This window comes from Balaenoptera acutorostrata, chromosome 5, assembly GCF_949987535.1.
Source record: "Balaenoptera acutorostrata chromosome 5, mBalAcu1.1, whole genome shotgun sequence".
Taxonomy (NCBI): domain Eukaryota; kingdom Metazoa; phylum Chordata; class Mammalia; order Artiodactyla; family Balaenopteridae; genus Balaenoptera; species Balaenoptera acutorostrata.
Window position 1 is genome coordinate 50096330 of NC_080068.1, and position 20443 is coordinate 50116772.

Below are 20443 nucleotides of genomic sequence, written 5' to 3' on the forward strand. Positions count from 1 at the left end.
CTTGTAATTTGTTTCTAATCTCATAGCGTTGTGGTCAGAAAAGATGCTTGATACGATTTCAATTTTCTTAAATTTACGAAGGCTTGATTTGTGACCCAAGATGTGATCTATCCTGGAGAATGTTCCATGTGCATTTCAGAAAGTATAATCTGCTGCTTTCAGATGGAATGTCCTATAAATATCAATTAAATCTATGTGGTCTATTGTGTCATTTAAAGCTTGTGTTTCCTTATTAATTTTCTGTTTGGATGATCTGTCCATTGGTGTAAGTGAGCTGTTAAAGTCCCCTACTATTACTGTGTTACTGTCAATTTCCTCTTTTATAGCTGTTAGCAGTTGCCTTATGTATTGAGGTGCTCCTATTTTCGGTGCATATATATTTATAATTGTTATATCTTCTTGGATTGATCCCTTGAGCATTATGTGGTGTTCTTCTTTGTCTCTTGTAACATTCTTTATTTTAAAGTCCATTTTACCTGATATGAATATTGCTACTCCAACTTTCTTTTGATTTCCATTTGCATGGAATATCTTTTTCCATCCCCTCACTTTCAGTCTGTATGTGTCCCTACGTCTGAAGTGAGTCTCTTGTAGACAGCATATAGATGGGTCTTGTTTTTGTATCCATTCAGCAAGCCTGTGTCTTTTGGTTGGAGCATTTAATCCATTCACGTTTAAGGTAATTATCGATATGTATGTTCCTATGACCATTTTCTTAATTGTTTTGGGGTTGTTTTTGTAGGTCCTTTTCTTCTCTTGTGTTTCCCATTTAGAGAAGTTTTTTAGCATTTGTTGTAGAGCTGGTTTGGTGGTGCTGAATTCTCTTAGCTTTTGTTTGTTTGTAAAACTTTTGATTTCTCCATTGAATCTGAATGAGATCCTTGCTGGGTAGAGTAATCTTGGTTGTAGGTTCTTCCCTTTCATCACTTTAAGTATATCATGCTGCTCCCTTCTGGCTTGTAGAGTTTCTGCTGAGAAATCAGCTGTTAACCTTATGGGGGTTCCCTTGTATGTTATTTGTTGTTTTTCCCTTGCTGCTTTGAATAATTTTTCTTTGTCTTTAATTTTTGTCAATTTGATTACTACGTGTCTCAGCATGTTTCTCCTTGGGTTTATCCTCCCTGGGACTCTCTGCGCTTCCTGGATTTGGGTGGCTACTTCCTTTCCCATGTTAAGGAAGTTTTCTACTATAATCTCTTCAAATATTTTCTTGGGTCCTTTCTGTCTCTCTTCTTCTTCCGGGACCCCTATAATGCAAATGTTGGTGTGTTTAATGTTGTCCCAGAGGTTTCTTAGTCTGTCTTCATTTCTTTTCATTCTTTTTTCTTTATTCTGTTTCGCGGCAGTGAATTCCACCATTCTGTTTTCCAGGTCACTTATCCGTTCTTCTGCCTCAGTTATTCTGCTATTGATTCCTTCTTGTGTATTTTTAATTTCAATTATTTTATTGTTCATCTCTGTTTGTTTGTTCTTTAATTCTTCTAGGTCTTTGTTAAACATTTCTTGCATCTTCTTGCTCTTTGTCTCTATTCTTTTTCCGACGTCCTGGATCATCTTCTCTATCATTATTCTGAATTCTTTTTCTGAAAGTTTGCCTATCTCCACTTTATTTAGTTGTTTTACCTTGTTCCTTCATCTGGTACATAGTCCTCTGCCTTTTCATTTTGTCTATCTTTCCACGACTGTGGTTTTTGTTCCACAGGCTGCAGGGTTCTAGTTCTTGTTTCTGATGTGTCTGACTTTTCTTTCTTATTTACATTCTCTAAAATTATTTACATTCTCTTCAGTCTCTGCCTTTGTAAGTGCAAGTGTCTATCATACAAACTTACCAAAATGTTCTCATTTTTAAAATTTTAAGTTCATTTGTTATTCACTAAGACAGATGGGGAAATTATTTGATTTAGAATAAGAGCCTGATAAATAAGTGGACATTAAATATGTATATGTTGAATTGAACTTGAAATGTTTTTCATCATATATGACAGTGATTCAAACTGCCCCAGTGCTCTATGGTATCATTCCCTTTGATAAGGGATAAATTAGGCAAGTTGTTGCATCATTGTTAAGTCAGTTCCTGGTCTTTTGAAATTCTATGCCTAACATATTTTTAGATCCTAAAAAAAAAGAAATCAGGACCTAATCACAGATTTTAGTACATTTTCGTTTTACCATCTTTTTCTGCATTTGTGTCCTCCTTCATCTCTTATGCTTCTAAGTTATTCTTTAATATTTTAAAAAATTTAGAGTAGCAAATGACTTCATTATTACAGCAGTGATTATTGCAGGAGTAGAACAGTACTGTTGGTCACCCCATTATTAATTTGTGGTTACATAATAGTGTGGCATTTTCTTTTTTCACCCTGTTGTCAGATACTCATCAAACTTCATATGTTTTGTGTTATGTTAAAAATTTCTCAATGAGAAATTATTTTTTATTTTTTGAACCAAAATAACTCCTAGATGATTGCCTTTAAAATTTAATATCTTTAAGTGAAAGAGTCTTTTGATAGGAAAATGAGCCATCAAAAATATTTTCAAGATTATACAGCAAGTCAGAGGCTAAGCTCAAAATTAAAATCTTGTGATTGACAACCAGTATTTTTTAGAGGTTGACAAAACTTAGCATACTTATTAGAGAATAGCTCAAATGCTTCTAGCCCCTCCTCAGTTGCTGCTGCCACATTTATTCTAGGTTCACTGTGGCCATATCAGCATCTGTACTCCCCTCTCCCATCATTTAATACTATCCTCATTCAGGTGTCAACAACTGAAATGGGCACTTGGCCTCACACACATTCAAAACTGTTGCCAGCATGAGTATTAAATCTTGTGCTTCCAAACTCTAAGTTACTGGAACTACTCAGGTTTGGTATGAAAAGTTGTCATTTATAATGCAGAATGTATCATTAAACTTGAGGTGTTCTTCACACTCATCACATTTAATGCTACGTAGTTAAAAAATAGTAAATCAGATTGATTTGAAACAAAATCAAATAAGCTAGTATTGCAGTATTAGATAAAACATTTCTTTATTTTCAAATAGTGTTTTAAATTTTTCATTATTTTAAAGGAAACATTGTTTAACCTGTAAGTGAAAGATTTCTAAAATGAAATACTGAATAGATTTTTACTACCACATCTAAGCAATTTTCTAATAGCTTCACAGTCTCAGCCAATAGAAACAACCGGAAAAACATGCAGGAAGCTTCAGAACAGACTGGAAAGCTTGCAGACTCTGGTAGAAGATTTACAGATGAAGAACCAAGGTACAGTGTACATTTTTGGAGAGATCTTCCTTGTTCAAAAGAATACTCACCTTCCCTTCAGGTTAAGCCTCTTATCTGTAGTCCCACTGAAAAGGATCTTGAACAAGAAATTCAGAAACCTTAGTCAAAATATGAGTGTCTTAACCATGCCTAATGCCTGGATTAATAGTGTGACCTTGGGCAGGTCACTTTAGCCCTGCTCTCCTCTTTCATCTAATAGGGACGATAATACGGCTGACTAACCCTCAACAGAACACATGTTTTGAGTGGCTGATTTCACATGAGACTTTCCCATACACTGTCTTTCTTGTCCCTGTTAGGTCTGTAGATGAGAATTTGTATGGCAGTAGCCAAGATAAGTTTGCAGTTAATAGCCAGAAAACAAAACAACAGGATTTAGCCTTATAGAGGATTTAAATTAGCATGGGTATAGGAGACTGTGCCACCCAATGAATCACTAAATAAAAAGATAAACTGCATATAAATATACTGAAGCAAAAATAAATAAATAATAAAAAATGAAAAAATTTTTAAAATTTAAAAAATATATACTGAAGCTATCTGAATGAGAAACTGTTGTACTCTGCAGATGATAGACAACTTTTGGGGCATAAATTCTAAGTGGATGTTCCCATGGATTTGGGAGGCTGTCATGTTTTATGATTTCCTGACATGAATCCAGGAGCCTTTGTCAGAAAGAAATTAATTTTGGAGGATACATGTTATTCTCATTTCATCTTCCATCTCTAGAGAATATAAGTTGCTAGATGGAGGATAATAAATAATTTTCTAAGAATAAATCCTTTTAAAATAAATTTAACCTTATTAATAATAATAGTTGTTATTAGCATTTATTGAGCACTTATCAGCTCTGTGCCAGGCCCTGTACTCAGTGTCTTACTAATTAGCTTCACAACACTGGGAGGTGGGTGCTAATATTATGTCATTTGGTGATGAGGAAGCTGAAGATCACGATCGGTCAATAAGTTTTAAGTCACACAATGAGTAGTAGAGCTGGGACTTGATCTCTGCAATTTCTGACTCCAAAATGCACATTTTTTTAATGTACTAAAGCTATACCAAATTGTTACTAAAGAAAATTAACAAATTCTTTATGATAACTCCAGATGCCTGCATATATAAACATAAAGAAAAATGTTTGATTTTAAGTTTATCATAACTTTCTTAAGGAAGATACATTTTCTTATTGGCCCCATTTTTATTCACACTTTGACTTATATTTCTGACCTTATCTGAGTAATCCTACCATGTAATAATCCAAATGGTAAACATGTTGTATTTGTTTAAAAAAACTTTTAAAACGTTTTTTTAGACAAATACTTTTTATTGGATGCATTGTCTGGATGGAGTGTCTCTTGGAAATTCTGCAATAGATATTTTGGAGAGAATTTTGGGAACATTTATCAAAATTTAAAGTGCATGTATTCTTTTACCCAGAAACTCTACTTCTAGCAATTTATTCTGCAAGGGAAAATTGTACATACAAAAGTCTGAAGTATTTCCTATAGCATGTTCATAAACAAAAATAAGAAACAACTTTTAAAAATTTATTTACTAACATGGTGCATCCACACAATGGAATACTGTGCAGTCATAACAAATCATGAGCTGAACTGGAAAGATGTTGACATTTTGTTAAGTGAATAAAAGCAAGCTACAGAACAATTTATACCACATATTTCCATTTGTGTAAAGAAGAAAACTGTGTGTGTGTGTGTGTGTGTGTGTGTGTGTGTGTGTGTGTGTACATGTGAAGATACTCACTGGCGGGTTTACAGTGATGACCTGGGATGGGGAGGTTCAACAGATTGAGGGAACAAAAACAAACAATGACCTTTACCCCTCTTTGTACCCTTCTGAGGTGTTCAAATTATTTACAATTAGTATGTATGACTTCTATAACAATAATTATCATGTTCATTTATTTATTGGCTGTGCTGCACAGCTTGTGAGATCTTAGTTCCCTGACCAGGGATTGAACCCACACCCTCAGCAGTGAAAGAGCAGAGTCCTAACCACTGGACCACCAGGGAATTCTCTATCATGTTCATTTAAAACAACTGAAAGAGCAAAGATTTACCCTTAGCTCTGTTTCATAATTTCAGTCTTTTAAAAAATACACTACTTTGCAATATTTGAGAATTTACTGAGCTCAGGATGTATCTATGCGGTGGTAGCAAGCTGACCTTTTAAGAAGTGCATAATAGAATTTAAAGCCTGAGTAATGTTGCTTTCCTAACTTTGCTTTATCAACATTTTCAGCAATGTCTTCAATGATCAGAAATCAAGAAAAGAGGATACAGAAAGTGAAAGACCAGGAAAAAATGTTACTAAAATGATACATTGCTTGCCTGTTCTTTACAGAGAGATGATGCCCAATTAATTGTGGTGTTACTTATAATTAGTGCCCTGTGTACTTTTTTCTTTTTATGTGAAAATTTAATAAAAGATACCCTGTCCTGTAAACTCTATTTTGAAATAGACTAGTCTTGAGTGCTCTCTCAGTAAAACTTAAAAGCAGTACTAGCTAAATGCAAGAGTACCTTATAGGTGTTATTTTGTGCTAATACCAGTGTGTTGGAATAATCACGTGTTTTTTTGTTATCTTTAGTGGTGCTGAGGCAATAGTCTTCTTTTTTTTTCAGCTTAAAATGCTTCTTTCACATGAAATTGAAAGATGGGGTATAATGCCCAGAACGGGAGGACAAACTCCAAGGTACTGACCAGGATTCCTTCTGTGACCCTGAACTCCCTGTTTGTTCTGTCAATATCAGTGAATGTAATCACATAACTAAACATTGTGGCCCGTAATCAGAACTTTTAGAAAAGTTTCTTTTTACGTATTAATAACTAAGAAGCAAGAGAGAAAAAGTTTGTTATTCTTCAGCCAGTGGGTAACTTCTGCAGATTGAATGGATTCAGTCTGCCTCAATTAGAGTTTAATAAATTAGTGGGGTTTGTATGTGGAGTGTTTTCCAACACCAATAACCAATTCTCTGTGGATACCACCTGGGTGTCTATGAGTCAATTCCATTCTGACACTAACTACCTGGAGTTAGTGTCAGATTCTACAGATTTAAGGGCTCAGTCCCACGAGACTGCCCCTACTTCAGACACCAGTCACAAGTCCCGGGCCACCTATACTTTTTGACTGACTGGCTATAAATTGGGGGTTCCCACATCCCCCTCTAAAGTTTCAATAATTTTCTAGAACTGATCATGGAATTCAGGAAAGTGCTTTACTTACTATTACAGTTTATTATAAAGGCTATAACTCAGGAACAGCCAAATGGAAGAGATGCACAGAGCAAGGTACGGGGTGGAGGTGTGGAGCTTCCACGCCCTCTCAGGGCTCCCAGCACCTTGTGTTCGCCAACCCAGAAGCTCATTAAATCTCACCATTTGAGACTTTATAGAGCTTCTTCTCCAGCCCCGCTCCCCATCCTGGAGATCGGAGTGTGGCGCTGGAAGTTGCAAGCCTCCGATCACTTGGTCTTTCCGGTGACCAGCCCCAGCCTGAGGCTATCTAGGGGGCCCATCTAAGTCACCTCACTAGCAGAAGCTCATATCTGCATAACAAGATACTCCTATCTCTCAGGAAATTCCCAGGGTTTGAGGAGCTCTGTGCCAGGAACAAAGACCAAATATATTTATGATACTACAGGATGTGAACCAAATAAAAGGAGAGCAGAAGAACAGATACAAAAATGTTTCAATTGTGCCAAAGACAACAGGAACGGTGTCGCAGAAGCCAGCCTGTCCAGAAAGCCTGTACTCCCGTTCCATAGTACAGCTGCCACTGAGAAACTGCTGCCCGACTAGAGACTCTTGTTTCCCAGCCCCACTTCCCCTCTCCCTACATGGGAACACCTGCCCAGTTCTCACTAATGGCACGTGGGCACAGCAGTTTGTGGTGCTTTCTGGCCCAAAGTTTTAGCGGGGTCTTTCCTTACTTTACTTCCCCTTCCACAGGCTGGTTACAGAGGACAGTGAGGTCCTAGGGGATGGAGGGGCCACAGGACAGGAGCCTGGGTGACGACCTGCAAGGAAAGCTGCCCTCCTGCCAGGAGCACCCACTGCTGTTTAGTGAGGGAGAAGTAAGCTGCTGTCATTGCAGCCTTCTTACACGCTGGGGTCTGTGACAGCAGGTGGCGCTCAGGGTAACCAGTGCAGGTGACACGCCAAGTAGGACGTAAGTTACCACCACAGCCCTCACGCTTCTCCCTCTAAGCACATCCGATTTTAAATAACAAGTTTTAAAAATATAAAGTTGAGTGTTATATGTTCTCTCTTAAATCAGTTGGCTTTACTGAAAGATTTTTATTTCATCAGGTAATGATAAAATGGCTAATGGTAGAACTCTAAACAGATTTTGACTGTAAACTGTTTTACCTTTAGTTTGACCTAATAGAAATGCTTGGGCATTCTGTACAGTAATGGTAAATGCCTTCTGAAGACCTCACTGGTAGAATATAAAATTCATTATGAAGTCTGTAGAAAATATATGTGAATTTAACACAAAAGTGCTATGAGCCAAAAACAGTTCTTAAAGCACTTTCTAACAGTATTTTCAGTTGGGTTTAGGCTCTTTTCAGCAAAGACCATCTATAACCAGGATTAAACGTTGTTTTGCCAATAGATGTTACACTTATTAAAAGTTGTTTTAATATAGAATTAATTTTCAAGTACGGGCATGTATAATATCCCTCCAAACAAAGGTAAAGTTTTAAAAGAAATATTCTAAAACTTTTTCTCTAAAGGGAGAAGAACAGACTCTGTGCCTCTTGACATTTGCTTTATTTCTTTGTCATTAGTGGAGAAAATATTAGTATTTTATTTTACATCTAAGCTATTATGGTACTAAGATTTATACAAATAATTCAGACATTTAATAAAGATGTTAAAACTCAGGTTTTATTATTTTTTTCAGTTATAATGGCAAAGTTTAAATGTTTATTTCTTCCCAGAGCAAAGATGTACTTCCGTATCACTCCCCTGTTATAATTTTGTTAGCTACTGGCATGAAGGGAGAGGGAAGAGGCTGAAATGATTGCTATGGGGCAGTCCATCTGTCAGCCCAGAGCTGCTGTGAGAGGAGGGGCCGTGGGGAGAGATGGTCCTGCAGGAGGCCCGTGAGGAAATGACGGGCGTGTCCCACCCTGCAGTCCGGCGGGGCCTGTAGCTCCCAGCTCTCTAAGAGGTGTCATTCAGGCCACCTTGCTCAGCCCTATACCCTATCCCCCTTCCTGTTCTTTCCTCTTGGGCTGCTCCTGCTAACAGGCTCTGATTAGGCCCCTTGTTTGTATACCAGCCATTGATCATTAGGACAAAAACATACTTGCTACCCTCAAACCATACATGGCAAGTAAAATCAAGCAAAAAACATTGGGAAGTCTTATTGCATTACCTTATATCCTGGCTAATCACATCTAGTGACCAGACATTTTCTAATCACAGTTCCATACGATGTTAACGATTTTTAAATATAAAGTGTGTATGATTAAAGAGAGCATTTCTCCAGCTGTACCAGTACGAAATCTTATCCTTTTGAATAAGGCGTGTTTTACTCCCCAAGAATCACCCAAAGGCTCAAGCCTCAAGCCTCTGCAGCTGGTTAGTTTCCATGCTCCGTGACCAGTGCACATCTGAAGTTTAGCCAAGCCCTCCTCAAGACCACCAAGCCCTAAAGTAATGATGGATCAGCATAAATCCATCCATCAGTGCCACAGGAAAAAAAGTCCATGCTCAATGGAAGCATTATCTACACATTAGACAAAAGCCACTAGCAAATCTGAAACAACTCTGATGGCTAGACTGGAAGTTTCACTTCCTTTATTTTAAATTATTCAGGGTGCTGCACAACCTTAGCCTCTTCCATGTTCTGCAATAGCCTCTTCGATGCTTTGCAAATTGAATCAGTGAATCCCCCACCACTTGTGAACCACTTTATCCTCGTGGCCAGTCTCTAAGAATCTATTGCTGCATTCTTCCCAACGGGTAACTTGCCCATTCTCTACTACCACAAACTTCCATTCCACCACTGCGTCTGCTGGCAGGGGCACAGAACGAGACCAGAGCCCATCCTTGCTACACTGGAGTGGGATGTAAGCGTTCCATCTCCCAAGACTCTCATGGTCTCCAGTTACTGCAAGGCATTGCACACCAGCGCTTGTGATATAATGGACCTGGAACCTGACGCTAACCTGATGAGACTCTGAAGACACTGCTCCTGCCCTTTTTGGTTTCACATCTACTTCCTGACCTCTTGCTTCCACAAGACTGCTTCTGTCATAGTCCTTTCCCTGCTTAGAGCTTAACACTGGAGACTCAAGACTGCCACCCAAACCAACATCGCCCCAAGATGAGTGCCGGGACACCATCTCCCAGTCCACGTGGTCAGCCCGGTCCCGACTGTCCGACTGTGCAAGGCTCACTTCTTCTTTCGCTCTGTCCAGGAGCAGGTTGCTAGAAGGCAACTTCTCTGCCAGACATGGAGCTGCTTTAGCACTTTTCTCTTGGCCTTTTTGGAATCCCCATTCTCCTACAGGAGATCCAAGGCTTTCGTTTCTTGAAACGTCAGAGTCACTTCTAGAGTTACCAGTCTCAGAGGTAGCTGGAGATTGTGTGTCTGGAAATTGTCCAGAAGGAACATGCGCTCTTGAATTGTCACGGTTACTGCCTTCTCCAGAAGGACTCTGTAGTCTCCATGCTGCTTCCTGCAGGTCACCAGGGCCTTTAGTCTTAGAAACCAAACATCCATTGCTTTCTTGAAGATGCTCTAAAAAACAAAAGGAAAAGTGTAATAGTGTTGTGCAGTTTATGTGAGAAAAAAGTAAGTTAGGCTGAGAAAATAGTTTTAGTTTTTAAAGACTTTGCTGCTAATCTATCTGCAGTTCACAAAATTTGTCTCTATTAAAATCAAGTACTTAATTACCTGGTGTGTTCCCAACTGTGCTCTAAGAATATACAGGCATAGCCCGTAATAAAAGGCACATCCAGGAGTGTCAGTACACCAGCACAAGAGTGTAAACGAGGTGGCAAGCTGTAGAGGCAGAAGTGTAACCCTGTCATGGTCCTGGATCTCTGCAGTCCAGGCCGTACTGGCATGCAACCAAGTCAAGTTGTTTGGCTGCCATCATCAAAAAATGTCCAGCCTGTGTGACGAAGAGCTGCACGGTTACCCTGCAGACCAGATGAGTACACTTGTACTCCCAGGAACTGCGTGCAGGTCAGGGATTGACTCTCACAGATGCGGGCAGGTCAGCAGCAGCTGTCACTGTGGGAGAATACAAAGGACAGCAGTGCATGGCTGGGCAAGAGTTGGGGGTGAGGGTGGGGAGGAGGGCTGGATTCGCCTTGCACACCCCATGTGCATTAGGAACCTCTTCGACAAAACACAGGCATCTTATATCCCCTCCCATTGCATACTTTAAAAATATTTTTTCTTGGGACTTCCCTGGTGGCACAGTGGTTAAGAATCCGCCTGCCAATGCAGGGGACACGGATTCGATCCCTGGTCCGGGAAGATCCCACATGCCGCGGAGCAACTAAACCCGTGCGCCACAACTACTGAGCCTGAGCTCTAGAGCCCGGGAGCCACAACTACTGAGCCGGTGCTCTTAAATAAGAGAAGCCACCGCAATGAGAAGCCCGCGCACAGCAGTGAAGAGTAGCCCCCGCTCGCCGCAACTAGAGAAAGCCCACGCGAAGCAACGAAGACCCAACGCAGCCAAAAATAAATAAATTAAAAATAGGGCTTCCCTGGTGGCGCAGTGGTTGAGAGTCTGCCTGCCAATGCAGGGGACACGGGTTCGAGCCCTGGTCTGGGAAGATCCCACATGCCGCGGAGCGGCTAGGCCCGTGAGCCACAATTACTGAGCCTGCGCGTCTGGAGTCTGTGCTCCGCAACAAGAGAGGCCGCGATAGTGACAGACCCGCGCACCGCGATGAAGAGTGGCCCCCGCTCGCCGCAACTAGAGAAAGCCCTCGCACAGAAACGAAGACCCAACACAGCCAAAAATAAATAAATAAATAAATAAATAAATAAATAACCCCCCCCAAAAAAAGAATGTACTCATTTTTAAAAAAATAATAAATAAATAAATAAATAAAAATATATTTTCTTAAGACTACACAATCCAAGCTCCCTAAAGACTTAGTTTCCTTCTTGGCCACCTCATTGATAGTCCAAATAGCTCCCTACAACAGGGGTCCCCAACCCCCCCGGCCAAACCGGTAGGTAGCGGTCAGTCCTCTGCCCGTTGGGAACCCGCGGCACAGCAGGAGGTGAGAGTCGAGCGAAGCTGCCTCTGGCGCTCCCCATCGCTCGCATTACCCCCTGCACCACCCTCCCACTCCACCCCCTTCCGTGGAAAAATTGTCTTCCACGAAACCTGTCCCTGGTGCCAAAAAGGTTGGGGACCGCTGCCCTACAAGATCTTACTCTCCAAAACCATACAATCAGCATATGGGGATTGGGGGGGGGGATGGCGGTGGGAAGAGGGTGGTCTTGTTTAATTTTGTCTCTTTTTAACGGTGGTGTTGGAAGTGAGACGTCAACAAATATTACTCTGAATTCCCAATCTTTCGACCTGAAACATGAGTTAGGCTTTCAGGAAAAGAAGATAAATGAGCTCTCTGCAGGAGAGGCACAGGGGCAGATTTTCAGGTGGCTACACATGAACCGCCACTCCACTAAAGTTTACCGATGTCATTTTCACCACTAGGCTGGAGTCCAGGCATGGGCAGCTTGCCAAGGGAGGGCGCTGGAAGGTAAGGTTCTCTGCCAGTGCTCTTACTTTGCCTAGTACACAGGGTCTAAAATACATAGATGGAAACCTAGACGTCAATTGTACTCATCCGAGTAGAATGAGGTGTCTCTTCCCTGGGGTTTCAGACAACCGTGCACTGTTTGGGTGAGCGTGGGGGAGGGCCGACAGCTCCGAAATGGGCGGCCACTGAGCAGCCCCAGGGCTTCAGCCGAAGCCTTCAGGGCCACAGTCCAACCTGAACTTTGCCTCCCCGACAGAAGCGTCCAGATAGCGGGGGCTGCTCGCTGCGCCGGTGTTCCCAAACACGGCTCTTCCATGGGGTGAGGGATGGGAGGACATGAGGCTATGGGATTGGGACCGAGACAGTGTCCCTGCTCGGACAGAAATTGGAGAGGGTCGTGGGATCTCCGAACCCTAAGCACCCCTTTCCGAAGGCCCGGAAGGGGCGCCGCCGCTGCAGCCGCCCGCACTGCGCCAAGCGCCGCCAAGCGGAGGAGCCCATCCCCGCTGGAAGAGCAGGGGCAGGTCCTCAGGGGCGGGCGCCGAGGGCAGCGACACAGCGGGTCGCGGACCTGGGACAAACCGCCTGGGCATCCCCAGGGCCTCGGTGTAGGGCGAGAACCCCACCCGGCGCGCGCGCACCAGCAGGGGAAAATGCGAGCCGCGTGGAGGGTCCTGCCCGGGTTAGGAGAAGCTAGCCCTCGGGAAACCTCCAGGTGGATTTCCGCCCCCTGCCCCCTCCCGCGGGTAACTTCAGAGCCCCCCGGCAGATATGCCCTCGAGCCACAGGGAGGAAGAATACCTGGTTTGGTGACCAGCTCCCGCCTAGAAGGTCCAGGGCTCAGTCCGCCGCCACCACCCTGATCGCCTCCCGCAGCCGCAGCCTCCCCTGGAGAGGCGTCTTTCCCCTGCTCCGCATCCCCCTCCTTTCCCGTGTCCCGCAGCAGCCAAACGAAAAGCGCTCCGGCCAGACCCCCTCCGACCAGCAGGGCGGACCAGACGGCGCCCATGACTGAGAGGCCGCAGCTGCGGGAGACGACGGCGACCGAGACGGGGGCTCAGGTCACGCAGGCAGAGCCACACCTACCCAGCCCGCTGCAGCCTTTTACGGTCCCCAGTGGCGGGCGCTCCCGCGCGGGGCCCAGCCCTCCGCGACCAAAACTCAACTTTCCCAGCCCCGCCCCACTCCCCGCCCCGGGGCTGCAGCCCCAGGTTCCGGCAAGGCGGACACGCGAGCGCCCTCCTTCTCCAACATTTTCCCTTCTCGACCCCGCCAGTCGCCGGCGGCGGGGAGCACCCGGCGCAGGGTTCCAAATGCGTCCCGCGCGCGTGAACAGTCCAAGGGCGCACGGCTCCCGCGCGCAAACCCGCCGCCTTCTTTTCCTGCTCCGGCTGCAGCTCAGGTCCAGCCCTGCGTGGGACAGCGCCGGCCACCTCGGCGCCTCCTCCCCACAAACACTCAGTAGCAGTGCGAGCTTCTGGCTAGACGCGGAAGAGGCCGTGGTGCATCTGCGACACGCGAGGTTGCGGCGAGAGCGGGGGCGGGGCGGGTAGACCCGCACAGCCGGCGCGTTGGAAGCTCCATTCCTCCGCCAGTTAGCTGCGCTTAACCTCCCCAAGCCTCCGCCTCCCCGCCTGTAAAAGGAAAGGATTGGACTGAGACCCATCCATCTGTAAATGCCAATCACCTTAACCGCCTCCAGTCGTTGCTGAGGGTGCGCGCCCTCCTGACGGGGCTGGATGTCGTGCAGACGCGAGCTCCTCCGGATGGGTTATTAATAAAAAATTGCAACCGTCTTTGTTAAGTGCTGTCGGTGTGCCAGGTGTTTAAGGTATGCATTTAATTTGATCCTCACAAAACAACAACAACAACCTGGGAATTAAGAATTATACACATTTCTTTCTAAATTCACTCCTCTGCTGATCTGATGGCTTTACACACCAACTTCAAGCTAACGGTTCCCATGTTTGTATCTGCAGGGTGAGCCTTTTCCTTGACCTACACGCTCCCACATCCAACTGCTAAGACCACAGCTGGAATGATTACTAAAATGGCTCCTCAGGTAAAACAAATCGTTCCAACGTGCCCCGGGCTCAAGCCTTGTTTGCAGAGTCAGGTACAGAAAGCAGTGGGAGAAGCTGGAGGGGCTGGGGCAGTGAGGGTGTCGCTCAATAGAGATTCGTGGATAGAGGGCTGAGAAAAAGTGGTTGCATTCGGCCTGTAAGAGGTCCTTGGTGACTCTGCAGTGTTTTGGGGGGTGGGAGCTCGCTTTGGAAGGCTGAGCAGTGAACGTGGTGAAGGCTGTGAAGACGGCCGACGTGGAGGGAGCCCTCTCCAGAGAAACCTGGAGGCAAAGGGTAGGAGAGGAATCGAAGTGTCGCCTGAGAAGAGAACAAGGCCTAAGGGAAGCTCTTTCAGACCGAGAGACACGTGGGCACGTTTGTTCAGTTTGTCGGCAGGAGAGAGCCAGCCGAGACCTGGAGGAAGATGTGAGGAGGACGGGAAATCCTGGACGGGGATTCCGCGGGAAGGAGGAAGTGGTGGGTCAAGAACACCAGTGGGAGGGATGGCCTCGGAGGAAAGGAGAGGAGGAAACAGGCGTGGAAAAAGAAAAGAAGGCACAAAAGAAACATTTTGAGATACACAGGGGCCCCGTGAGTGAGGTTAGCTATCAGCTGAGTGAGAGAAAGGAAATCCAGGTGAGCTTTTTTTTTTTTTTTTAATTAATTTATTTATTTATTTTTGGCTATGTTGGGTCTTTGTTTCTGTGCGAGGGCTTTCTCTAGTTGCGGCAAGCGGGGGCCACTCTTCATCGCGGTGCGCGGGCCTCTCACTATCGTGGCCTCTCTTGTTGCGGAGCACAGGCTCCAGACGCGCAGGCTCAGTAGTTGTGGCTCACGGGCCCAGTTGCTCCGTGGCATGTGGGATCTTTCCAGACCAGGGCTCGAACCTGCGTCCCCTGCATTAGCAGGCAGATTCTCAACCACTGCGCCACCAGGGAAGCCCCAGGTGAGCTTTTAAGGAAAGCAGAGCCGGTAGGAAGGAAATGGCCGCTGGGGGAAGAAGTTGCCTTGGGAAGTCCTGTGGGTCCTTCCATCACAGGCCGGTTGCATTGCTCCCTTTCTGCCTTTCCCAGTACCCGCGCCAACATTCACACCCCACCTCACCTGTCCAGACCTTACCATCCTCCCGCACCTCCCTCCCCTCTGGCTGTGATCCACTCTGCAACCACTCCTGATTTAATCCTCCTAAAGCACAGCCCGGGGTAGGGCATCTCCTCTGTCTACCAGACTAAATCCAACCCCATTTTAGCCTTCAAGGTCTCCCTGACACAACCCAACAACCTCTCCAGGCCTTTCTCTTATCGTTTACCTGAACTCCAGCCAAATGGGGGTCTCTCCCGCAGGAGCCTTCTCTCATTGGTTTAGACGTTTCCCAAAAGCCACTTCCTTCCATGAACTTTTCCCCAGCCCCCAATCCCACTCTTAGCCCCCAGCCCTCAAACTGATATGCCATTCTTGTCTTTGAACTCTGATTACATACTGTAACTCTGTTAGAGCAAAATACAAGGTTTTCTCTTATGGTATAATTATTGTTGTAGTTTATCTCATCCCCATATTAGATCATAAATCCCTTGAGGGCCAGAGTTTGTTTATTCTTTGTATTCCCCAGAATACAGAGTTTGTTATGTAATAGGCCTTTTTATTGTCTTTGTTCATTGAATACCTAATATATACTGGCCCTAAGCTAAGTGCTTTATGAGGATTATCTCATGTTAAATTCCTGAGAGGAGTAATCTGCCCAAGGTCATACAGCTGGTGAGTGACCAAGCTGGGATTTGAACCCAGTGTTCTGACCTCCCAGGACTCCTGCTTGAAACTCCAGCTGCATTGAATCCTAATGCTTTTAAACCATGTCCAAATTTCAAAGCATACATTTTAGAAGTGAGTGTGCAAATCTGGATGTGTGATACCAGCGTATCCCTCTGGTAGTATTCCAACATTTACGGTGAATTTCAGCCTTGCTCTTGGTTTGTAATTCCTCTCTCTGCAAGCCCTCACCTCATTAGGGAAATGTACTCACCACCAGCACCTGTCTGTTGCTGTCAAGCCTCTGGCTTCTGCTACTCCACGTAATGTTAACCACAAGTCAAGCCTTCTGCAAAGCCGTCACATTGGAGCTGCCCAGTTTCATATTTCATAGGGACATTTTCTAAGTGCAACTGTTTGCAAACCTCTGACTCATCTTAGTTCCAGAATAGACTCCAGGCTGAGATCTCTTACGCTGAATGATGAAACCTTTAGAGCAAAGGCAAATCTATGTCAGGAGAACAAGTTCACTATGTAGAGAAGAATAAAGTTAGATTACTACTTTGTACCACGTAAAACGGTGGACTCCGGATAGAATAAAGTCCTGAATGTAAATGGTCAAACTACTACTAATAGAACAAAATCCAAGAGACTCTCATTGTGATATTGCACAATGTAAGAGGCCAAAAAATTTCTTGACTTCATCAAAATAAGGCTATCTCATCAGTGAGGCTGCTATAGACAAAGTTAGCAGGTAGATCCAGATGGGGAGCAGATTTTCGTGTTGTTAAAACTGACACGGCACTAATATGTAGATATAGGATGAACTCATACAAACTGATCCAAAAAACAAAAAACAAAACCTGACACGAGATCCAGTATAAAATGAACAAGGGATGCTTCTCCCCAGTGCCTGGAACATAATAGGCACTCAGGTTAATTTTTAGTTGAATAAATGACTAGCAAAAGATGCAAAAATGCTCAAATTCACTGGTAGTTAGATAAATGCGAATTAAAACAAGGATGATACACCATTTTACATCCACCAGAAAGGCAAATATTAGAAAGATGCAATGCTGCTGATGGGAGAGTAAACCAGTACAAACAATCTGGAGAACAATCTGGAAGAATTTTGTGAAATTAAGTATGCGTATACCCCATGACCCAGCAATCCCACTCCTGAACATGTATGGCCAAGAGATTGCACAAGACTGTAAGGGGGCACACAGTGTTATTTGGGATAACCGTAAGTTCAAGGCCACCTGGCTGCCCATTGTGGGCAAATAATAAGTAAAATATGGTGGATGCCGATGAAATGCTATGAAGTAGTTACAACAATGAACTTGATCTACACACAGCAATGTAATTAAATCTTAAATACATATTGGTGACTAAAAGGTAAACTAATATCTCGCAAGTTGCACAGTGCGGCCAAAAAAAAAGGAGAGAGAGAGATTTGTGGGTTTGGCTCTTGAATAATGCTGTGGACCGTCTAAGATTCACCGGAGACCTGTAAAGTTTTTTGAAGAACTATAGTGCAATAAACACTGCCAGCTTGGACTAAAATGGGGGTTGTCTAGAAAGGGGATAAGTGTATTTTGCATATGAGAGCAACATAAATAATTTGTGGCTAAAAGACAGACTGCGCTGGTCTTATACTATGGCCACAAATTATTTGGTATTCTTCCCTTCGAAGGAAATTTGGAGGAGTTCAGTTCTCCTCTTCTTGAAGGTGTGCTGTACTTAGCCACTTACTTCTAATGAATAGAATATGGCAGAAGTGGTGATGTGTGATTTCCAAGACTAGGTTATAAAAGGCATTGTGCTTCCTCCTTGCCTTCTCTTGGATCACATGCTATAGGACTAACTTCTTCAACCTCAGCACTATTGATATTTTAGACAAGATTATTCTTTGTTGTGAGGGGCTGCCTGTGCATTATGGGATGTTTAGCAGCTCCCTGGCCTCTACTCACTCAAAATTCCCGGAAATTGAATTGTTGTGTCAAAGGTTATATACATATGTACATATGTACACACACACACACACACACACACACACACAAAGTTGCTTATTTATTCTTTTTTTTTTTTTTTTAAGGCTTTGGATAGCCAAATTGCCCTTCAAAAAGTCTGTATCTTTTCCCACTTTCACAAGTTGAATATATGCACCTTTTTCTTAGCATTTTTGCCAATATTAGTTTTGTCTTAAAAAAAATCTTTGCCAATTTGATAGACAAAAATTGATACCTTGTTTTAATTTTTTTTTTATTGGTAACCTTGACCATTTAAGAAATGATTTGGGTCTGTTGTATTTTTTTTTATGACTTAGCCCATTTTTTTCCTGCAGCATGAGCAAAAACATAGAACCTACTTTCTATGCGAGCAGAGCAGGTGGCACTGTACATTCAGGTGTGGAGGACTGGAAAAGCCCTGCTTCCCTCGCCACCCCTCCGAGGCAGGAGCCCACTGTAGGAAATTCTTCCTTTAGAAATTCATTCCTTTGGTTCGTTCTCCCTCTAGATTTTAAAATATCAAGCAAATCCACTCTAAGGTATTGGCGACACATCAACTTTCTTTTTGACACATTTGAACAGTTACCAATACTTACAGTGCCATGGTTGGGTAGGTGGGTGGGATCGGGAAGCAGTTAAAGAATAATACTGAAAAGAGGAAGAAGACAAGAAACAGGGCATAATGGTCACCTCAAACTTTGCCCTCGTCATAGTTTTGCTTAGGTACGTCCTTTTCTAGTCTACCTCACTCTCTCCCAAGAAGATAACTGTCAATTCTTAAAAAATTTTTTTTCAGGAAATTTACCTCTTATGTTTTGGTGCTTCACCATTCCTGATATTCATCCACTCATTCAATAAATGCATAGTTTGAGCCCCAACTATGTAGGACTCTAGGCACTCTGCAGGACACTAGGAAAAACCTATACATTCCCTGCCCTCATGAGCTTATACTCTAGTGAGGGAAACACACCATTAACGAGTAATCAAAGAAGATAACATGATGAATGATGGGCGATATAACGGCTATCAGGGAGGTGCCAGAACTGAGAATAATCTGCAGCAGCTCTGCTGGCCTGTTGGTGCAGGAGTGGTGCAGGCATGACTTTGGAGGGGGAGTTTGAGAAAGAATTCTGACCTACATTCACTTCAGTAACAGTTTGCTCTCATATGCAAAATACACTTAGCCCCTTTCTAGACAACCCCCATTTTAGTCCAAGCTGGCAGTGTTTATTGCATTATAGTTCTTCAAAAAACTTTGCAGGTCTCCTGTGAATCTTAGGTGGTCCACATCATTATTCAAGAGCCAAAACCACAAATCTCTTTTATTTGGGGCCACAGCTTACGGGATCTTAGCTCCCCAGCCAGGGATCGAACCTGGGCCCCGGGCAGTGGAAGCACAGAGTCCTAACCACTGGACCGCCAGGGAATTCCCCACAAGTATCTTGAAGATAAGCCCTTCTCTAACTTGAGAATATGCTGAAGAACAACATCCTCCAGTTTCTTAGACGCTCTATTGTTTGACTAAAACGGTGAGGCACACTTTAAAAATTTCAGTAGAAGTTTTGTCCGCCTGAATGTACTCTGAAGCGTCATCTTTGAACTTTCTGAGGTCTTAACAAGGGATTTAACAATTACATCCTTGGATTCATCTTTAGACCATGTTTTCCTGGCATGTCCTTTTATGTGTCCTTTTGGATTTGATCTTTGCTACAAATCATTTCTTAATTTAAACATCATTTGTCATCTGAGAGGCTAGGAGTTTACAAAACCATCAAGTCCTGGTTGCTTTTGATTAAACTGTCCTTTTGACTTATCAATCTCCTCTTGCATTTTACTATAAGCAGCAAGAAACCAGGCGGTACCTTCAACACTCTGTATAAAAATCTCCTTAGTTACATCACCAGTTCATTAGGTAGTTTTTCTACTTTCCATGTTACTTCAGGTGACAGTATGGATAAACTTCCTGCTACTACATAACAAGGAGACCACTTCTCCCGATTTCCAATTGCATTTACCTCATTTTCCTGCAAGCCTTCACCCACAGTCTCTTCACAGTCTATGAGACTTCTGCCAACAGTTTCTTCAAAGTTCTTCCAGTTTCAACCCACTTCTCAATCCTGCTCCCTTTCACATTTTTACATTCTTGTTATAGCATCCCACTTCCAGGCACAAAAATCTATTAGTTATCTATTGCTGCATAACAAATAATCAGTAAATTTAATGGTTTAAAACAACAAACATTAGAGTCATTTTTATGGGTTAGGAATTCAGAAGCATCTTCTCTGAGGGGTTCTGGCTCAGGATCTCTCATATGGTTGCAGTCAGGATGTCAGCAGTGGTTGCAATCTCATCTGAAGGCTTAATGGGGGCTGAAGGATCCACTTCCAAGACGGCTTTTCACATGGCTATTTGCAGAAGGCTTCAGTTCCTTGCCATGTGAGCCTTTCCATAGACAGCTTGAGTGTCCTCACAACACAGCAGCTAGTCTCTCCCAAATGATTCCAGTGAGAACAAGGAGGAAGCCACAATGTCTTTTATGATTTAGTTTCAGAATGACACCTCA

At 43.5% G+C, this 20443-nt stretch overlaps 2 protein-coding genes across 3 annotated transcripts in view; one reads left to right on the forward strand and one right to left on the reverse strand.

Moving 5' to 3' along the window:
- CCDC158 (coiled-coil domain containing 158) overlaps positions 1 to 5727 on the forward strand; it is a 93238-nt gene extending 87511 nt beyond the window's left edge. The window contains exons 22-23 of the mRNA XM_007165569.2: positions 3159 to 3266; positions 5550 to 5727. Of these exons, the coding sequence (XP_007165631.2) occupies positions 3159 to 3266; positions 5550 to 5626 (185 nt within the window). The 3' untranslated portion in view covers positions 5627 to 5727. The remainder of the gene's footprint in view (positions 1 to 3158; positions 3267 to 5549) is intronic.
- A 2456-nt stretch (positions 5728 to 8183) lies between these two features.
- STBD1 (starch binding domain 1) lies at positions 8184 to 13828 on the reverse strand. 2 transcript variants are annotated; one of them, XM_057547360.1, is made up of 2 exons: positions 13146 to 13828; positions 8184 to 10065 (listed from the first exon to the last, which is right to left on the reverse strand). In XM_057547360.1, exons 1-2 carry the CDS (start codon positions 13723 to 13725, stop codon positions 9203 to 9205), a joined length of 1443 nt encoding a protein of 480 aa, XP_057403343.1. In that variant the 5' UTR covers positions 13726 to 13828; the 3' UTR covers positions 8184 to 9202. The 2 variants fall into 2 exon arrangements, with proteins under 2 accessions (XP_057403343.1, XP_007165629.1); XM_007165567.3 differs by lacking the exon at positions 13146 to 13828 and adding an exon at positions 12861 to 13134.
- Between the last annotated feature and the right edge of the window lie 6615 nt (positions 13829 to 20443).